The sequence below is a fragment of the Ursus maritimus genome (assembly GCF_017311325.1).
Source record: "Ursus maritimus isolate PB19 chromosome X unlocalized genomic scaffold, ASM1731132v1 scaffold_X1, whole genome shotgun sequence".
Lineage (NCBI taxonomy): Eukaryota > Metazoa > Chordata > Mammalia > Carnivora > Ursidae > Ursus > Ursus maritimus.
The window spans coordinates 88,880,319-88,886,595 of NW_024423319.1; the positions used below are offsets into that span (position 1 = coordinate 88,880,319).

General features: G+C 54.5%; 1 protein-coding gene across 2 annotated transcripts in view; it reads left to right on the forward strand.

The window, feature by feature from the left end:
• The window catches only part of CASK (calcium/calmodulin dependent serine protein kinase), a 352,166-nt gene extending 347,926 nt beyond the window's left edge, over nt 1–4,240 (forward strand). For both annotated transcript variants that reach the window (XM_040632797.1, XM_040632789.1), the window contains one exon: nt 3,683–4,240. In XM_040632797.1, coding sequence (XP_040488731.1) covers nt 3,683–3,859 — 177 coding nt within the window. In that variant the 3' untranslated portion in view covers nt 3,860–4,240. The remainder of the gene's footprint in view (nt 1–3,682) is intronic.
• Nucleotides 4,241–6,277: the final 2,037 nt, after the last annotated feature.

Genomic DNA, 6,277 nt, shown 5'->3' on the forward strand with positions numbered 1-6,277 from the left:
CTCGGGCGTGGCGCCAGCTTGGCGATGTGTCTGTGTGGCCCGGGAGCTCGCGCTGCTCCAGGTGATTATGCAGGGAAGGTGACCGAACCTGCCTCAGAGCTCCCCCTCCCTCTGTCGAACGCAGGGCCCCTCCTGGGGGCCTCCCAGCTACCTGGGGCCACAGAGCTGCTAGAGGGGCTCCGGCCTCCAGCCCCGGACCAGGTCTCCCGGCCCCCGGGCACTCTCGGCAGGGTGCATCAGGAGGCATCGGGAGTGGGATCAAAGCCTGGCAGTGACCGTGGCCGGGGTGTGCTGGCCCCATGCACCCCGGCGCGCATTTCCTCGCCCTTCCCGAGGCGGGCCACCATTCACAGCCAGGCTCAAATGAACGTGAACCAGTGTAGTCGCTGTTGGCTTTTCTGAAGAAAAGAAAGTCCGATTGATTCGGGAGATTCAGAAGAAACGTCCGGCTTGTCGCCTGTTACTTGCTGGTGGCTGTTGTCCATCCCTGGGAAGGAAAGGCGACCGAGGAGTTACTGAGACAGCTGGTAAACGTGCGACCGCCTTGCCAAATTTTGAGCCCCAGGCCTGTCCAGCTGTGGGATTTCGTGCAGACTCGTGTGACAGCCACACCCGTTGGCCCTTGGTCTGAGTCTCCCGTGTGCTTCGTCCGCAGGCGCTGAAGGTCCTGAGAACCGCCGAGTTCGCGCCTTTTGTCGTTTTCATCGCTGCGCCCACCATCACTCCGGGTCTCAACGAGGTAAGGCTCGCGCAGCCCGTGGTCCGGGGCCACGGCCGTGGGCGCTCCGGCCCAGAGCCCCGTCTCCGCCAGTCCGCCGACAGAGGGGGGGCGGTGGCTGGCCAGGCCCGCTGCCTCCTGACGGGCACCCCGTAGGAAAGGCGCCACCCCCAGGCCTGCTTTGCCGGGAGAGAGCTCTAAGGAAGCCAGGACCTGGCCCAAGGGTCCCGAGGGCGCCTCTGGAGGGGGACCCACGCAGGTCCCCGGAGATGACTCAACCCAGAAACGAGCTCTGTCCCCTCTTGGGCCAGCTCAGCGGCCCAGAGATGGTGCCCCCCCAGCGTTGGCGTCACCCTGTAGCACCCGGATGACTCCGAGGGCCTTCGTGGCAGGGCGGACGCTCAGGGCGTTCCGGTGTGTCTGGTAAGTGCAGCAGTGTCCAGCTGCCCTAGGCTCCCCCTTAAGAGGAGACTCCTGCGCGGTTATCCGTGGCTTGGGCTGGGCCCACGCGCCCGCAGAGGGCTCTTGGCTCTGTTCGGCGATCACCTGCCGAAACCCACCGAAGCTAGTGACACTACAATCAGGGCTTGGGAATCGCGCCTTGTGTACGTGTGAGGAAGTCAGTCTTTACACGCCCAGGTTACTCATCTCTTCAGTCGTTCTTCTGTGTCCTTCCGTTTGCAAAAGGCGTACCCCCTGTGAGCTCTGCCTCCCCGCCTTCGGTAGCACACCAGCAGGCCCGAAGCCCCGTATCGTGCTAAGGCGCTTTTCCTTTGGGTACCATGTATTTTTCTTGAATTATCATCTTTGCTTTCTTCGTTTTTGTTTTTGCCTATTCTCCTGCCCTTTTACTAATTTTCCATAGCTGCCAAAATGGTGCAGAAAATTGCCCGTAAGTACCAGCTCGGAGGTGATGAAATACAGCCTCGTTTTCTTTCCTAGATTTAGACTGTAGACGCTCTCTTCCCATAAAGCCTAGCTCTTGCTGTTAGAATAGAGGCATTTTGTTTCCCAGAGTTGAACCCTGCGCGTGCGTGAGGCAAGCCAGCAGACCGGCTGTGGCCGAGGAGGAACCCCACAAATAGAGCTTCATCTCGTACGGGCCTTAAGAGGGTAGCTTTCTGTTCCTGGAAAGAGAGCTCCCTTTAAAAACTGAGGCCGTCAGCCCTAAATGTCCTTGCGCGTTTCCATCAGCCCGGCTCCCGCAGCGAATCGTAAACTGTGCTAGCGCTTGCTGCAGGCCTGACCGTGTCTCCGTGGATCCCCTAGCCCGACAGCGACGTGCCAGGAACGCACCTCCGCAGACGGCAGGGCGCACTCCTGGCCTCGGGCGAACGAGTGCCTCCCAAAATGGGGCTTTTGCGTTGTCTGTCACAAAGTAAAGCCACAGTGAAAATACTGTGCTTCTTAGGCGCCAGCAGAAAGCGTGGTGACAGGACCTTCGAAGGTGGCGATTAACAGAGGTCGCATCTGCGCGGTAGTCGCCAACAGCCAACGTCCCAGCACACCTAACATCCCGGTAGAAGGCGACAAAACACGAGGACGCTCCTCCCAGAGCGTCCCGAAAGAGTAGACGGAGCCCCCAGCCTCCCTGCTGTCCGTCCGCCCCCAGCACGGTGCCACGGTGGGCTCGGGTGACCTCACTCTCGGTCCCTCTCCAGGGAGCTGCAGCCACAGACGGGCTCCTCAGGAAGGGTTTCTCCCAAACAACGGGTGGGCCGCAGAGACGGGCCTCACCGTGGCTCCCAGGTCCCGAAGGCACCGCACCCTTTAGTTTTTCCGAAGGCGCGCCTGGGGCACCACGCGCCTCCGTGTCCTAGTAGCGTAGCTTCCGTCTGGATGATGGATTTAACGCGCCTCAGAGCCTGTCCGGCCCGTATTAGCCAAGTGCTTGTTCTTTTAAGGAACACCTAGTAAGCACTTACTGTGTACACGGTGCAGCGCCCAGTGCTGGGCACAGCGAGGACGGGGCACACAGGACAAGCTGACGCTCTAATTGGGGGGAGAGATGCGAATCAGATAAGCGGGTACGAATTGCTCTAGACCTGTACACCCGGCCCGACCCCTCACCCACCTGGTGCTGGGGGAGAAGGGGGGCGGTTGACTTTGAGTTCTCTGGCCTCATGTTTGAGTTTGTCCACTGAAGGTTCAGTGTAACAGTATCTGCCCCGCGAAGATCCAGAGGCCGACTTTCGGGTGGCCCTTAAGGATCCCAGGCTTGAAAGAACTAACGTGAGACTCGTGTGACCAACGAGGGGCCCCGCGGGGCCGCCCTCCAAATCCGCAGCAAGCCGGCCGAGCGGAGGAAGGCCCTTTCCGGAGGCAGGGCCCCCGAGAGTTGAGTAGCTGCTGCTTCGCCAGCGTCCCCCCCCCCCCAGTCCTCCTGCCCGCTGCCCTGCGTCCGGCCTAGGCCGCCTGACGTGGTCGCTGAGAAATGGCCTCATTTCTTCCATTATTTGTAACATCCAAAAAGCTTTTGCCTCTGGCATCCGCCGCTGTTGAGTGCGGCCCATTAGATGTAACTGAATTCCTGGAACACTTTGGATCTCGAAGTAGAAAAGGGGAAAATACAACTTAATTTGGCCAGAGGCGGCGGCTTCTTGATGCAAACGCACCGGGGCTCCGGGTGGAGCTGCAGGGCGGAGCTGCAGGGAGCCGGGCGCTCTGTGCCCAAGGGCCTGGTCTCTCTGGCCCTGGGGGTGGGGGGCGGCACGCAGCTCCTGTTGCAGGGGGAGCCGGCGGGCTGCAGGCTGTTCCTCGGTAACCTGGGGCCCGTTGTCACCTCGGTCACGAAGCGGACCTGGCCTCAGTGGCCAGATGCAGCACATCAAGGTCTGGCCTTGACCGTGTCTGCCCCTGGAAAGAGCCGAAATGTGGGAAGAGAGTGAATCCGGCTGACTTCTGTCTCCTTTGCTCCTCCCTTCCTCCCCCCCCCACCCCGCCCTCCATCCCCTCACTCTGCAGGATGAGTCTCTCCAGCGCCTGCAGAAGGAGTCCGATATCCTGCAGAGAACATACGCACACTACTTCGATCTCACAATTATCAACAATGAAATTGATGAAACAATCAGACACCTGGAGGAAGCCGTTGAGCTCGTGTGCACAGCCCCGCAGTGGGTCCCGGTCTCCTGGGTCTATTAAGCCTCTCCCCAGTATCTGACGCCCACCCCGGAGCCACCTCATCCGTGGAAAAGCCTCTTTGTTATCGGCCTTGTGTCAGCAGGTCATGGTCCCTAGAGACTACCTAGTTGTAGTGTGACCTCCCATTTATAATTATTGTCATGTCCGAATAGATAGGAGGAGAAAAACAATTACACACTAATTTAAAGAGACAGTATCTTTTTTAATCAGTTCTCCTAAACTTTAATAAAATGTATCTTTAAATGTATGTATTATTCAATCCTTTGGAATGTTATATTTTTGGAAATCATAGCTTTTTATTTCCAAGGCCCCTAAAAACTGCACAAAATAGATGCTGCTTTCTATAATCTATTTTAATAAACAATGATTCTGTTACCTTGACTGGGGGTGGAACACTACATTCTTTTTAGAGTCTGATTTTATGGATTGGAATATCTTTCTTTCTTTCCTTTATTTATTTGAAATAATCAGTCTAGTGATTACAAAACAGTCATAAATTTTTAAAGGCCTTTTTTCTTTTTTTTTTTAGACTAGTATTTTTTTTTAAGTCCTTTATGTAACATCCAGATAATGTGATACTGTCTCTTTGAAGCACCCTGTAAACCTTTTAGAGATTTGAAGTTGGGTCTTGACTCTTAATGCATGTGGACAGTCGCGAGCGTTTATGCTGTCGGTGTGTCTGTGTTGGACAAAACAATCTGTAATCTACAGCAAAGTACATTCCGTTCACGGGGCACACCCAGGGGAATAAGAATAAAATGCTATTATGACTAAGTTGTAAACCTATGCACATCCCTTGCATTTCGGGCAACTTTATAAAAGAAAACTGATTTTTATTAATAATAATCATGTAGTGAAATGTGTTTGTAATTTTGTCTCAATTTAATTTGTTGTAAGGTGGGAGGGGGAGTTGCTGGTTTCACCATTTCAGATCTGTGTTGTCTGAGAGTATTAACGTTTTAATTAAGCAAAGAAATGAGGATTTTTAATATGTATGTAATTGTTTTAAAGCACCCATTTTAAGAGAATATACTGTGCAATGAAGAAACCAGTTTAGGCATTTGCTATAAACTGAATTATTCCAAAAGAATAATCTATAACAGCCCTGTAAATTCCTTTAAAATGATAACAGGACAGTTTGACCAATTTTTTTTTAAATATACTTCCTTTTATGTGTTCAATAATTAAATGCCTTTGGGTCCTTCATTTCATTATAGATTTGTTCAGGTTTACAAGCCGATGATCTTTTAGATTTTATAATTCGTTAGATGCTCACTGAACCACGGAAGGCCCAGGCGTGACCGTCAGTTGGCAGGACAACACCGTTCTCTGCCGGAGCACAGCTCGGACGGCGTCTGGCTCCCAGAGCGCAGTGCGCCCGAGGGCCGCCCGTGTGCTGGAGGCCATCTGTGGTTGCTCCTTCCTCTTGCTGTCTCCCTTGGCACAGGCGAATCATCTGTCCTTGTTTAGAGACATTAACCATCTCATCGTCGTTCCACGAGGTCCCATTCTTCCAACCCAGGAGATGCAGGCTGGGGTTTTCCGACTCTTGGCCAGAGGTCAGTGGAAGATTCTTCAGGAGAGTGTCAGGGTGTGAAGTGGTTCTGGTAACCTGGGATCCTTGAGAAAATACCATCCTGGTCGCTTCTTGTCGGTTAGATGGCCTCATCGCTTTGTGCCTTGGCAGGGTGCGCGGGGCGCATTGTCTTGAAGGACCGCGCACAGAAGGCAGTTGTAGACCTTGTCAGGTGTCCCCCTCCTGTCTCACCAGCCCTTCTTAAACGGTGGTTTTTTTCCCCCTCTCTGATGTTGTCCCTTGTCAGTGACGGATGAGTTTGCAACTTAGCAGGTGTTGAGTGCCCGGCTTCTGTTGAGGCCCCACAGCAGGGGGACCAAACGCCAAGCCAGAGACACCCTGGATGGAGAAGGGCAACCCCAAGGGTTGTCTGGAGCTGTGCTAGGATTGGTTCAAATCTAACCAACACCAAGGCCAGGCAGTCATTCCCGTGATGGTACTGGCCACAATCCGGGCTCTTCTCGGTGTGAAAGTGCCCGCTCTACCTCTCTTCCAATGAAGCACAAAGAAAAATACAGCTAACACACGGGGAACGCCAGCTCCCTCCCTCTGCTAGAAACGCCCACAGCCCCTCTCAGGCCCTCGGAGGCCACATCTCTCTGAAGCCACGCTGACAGAGCTGGGCGAAGCAGAGAGCAAAGCAACGCCAGTTTCAAAGTCTGCGGCCCCAGGATTGAGAAGCACTTAGCGCTCGTCCTCTCCTCGATCGGAGGCGCCCGGGCAGGCGCTGCTCTTGCCGCTGTGCGGATGGCAAAACCCCTGCACCCAGAGCTCACTCTGGCCAAACTTCTCAAAGAGGTCATCCGCTCCACTCGCACAGGCCCTTCTCGAAAGCAATGTCT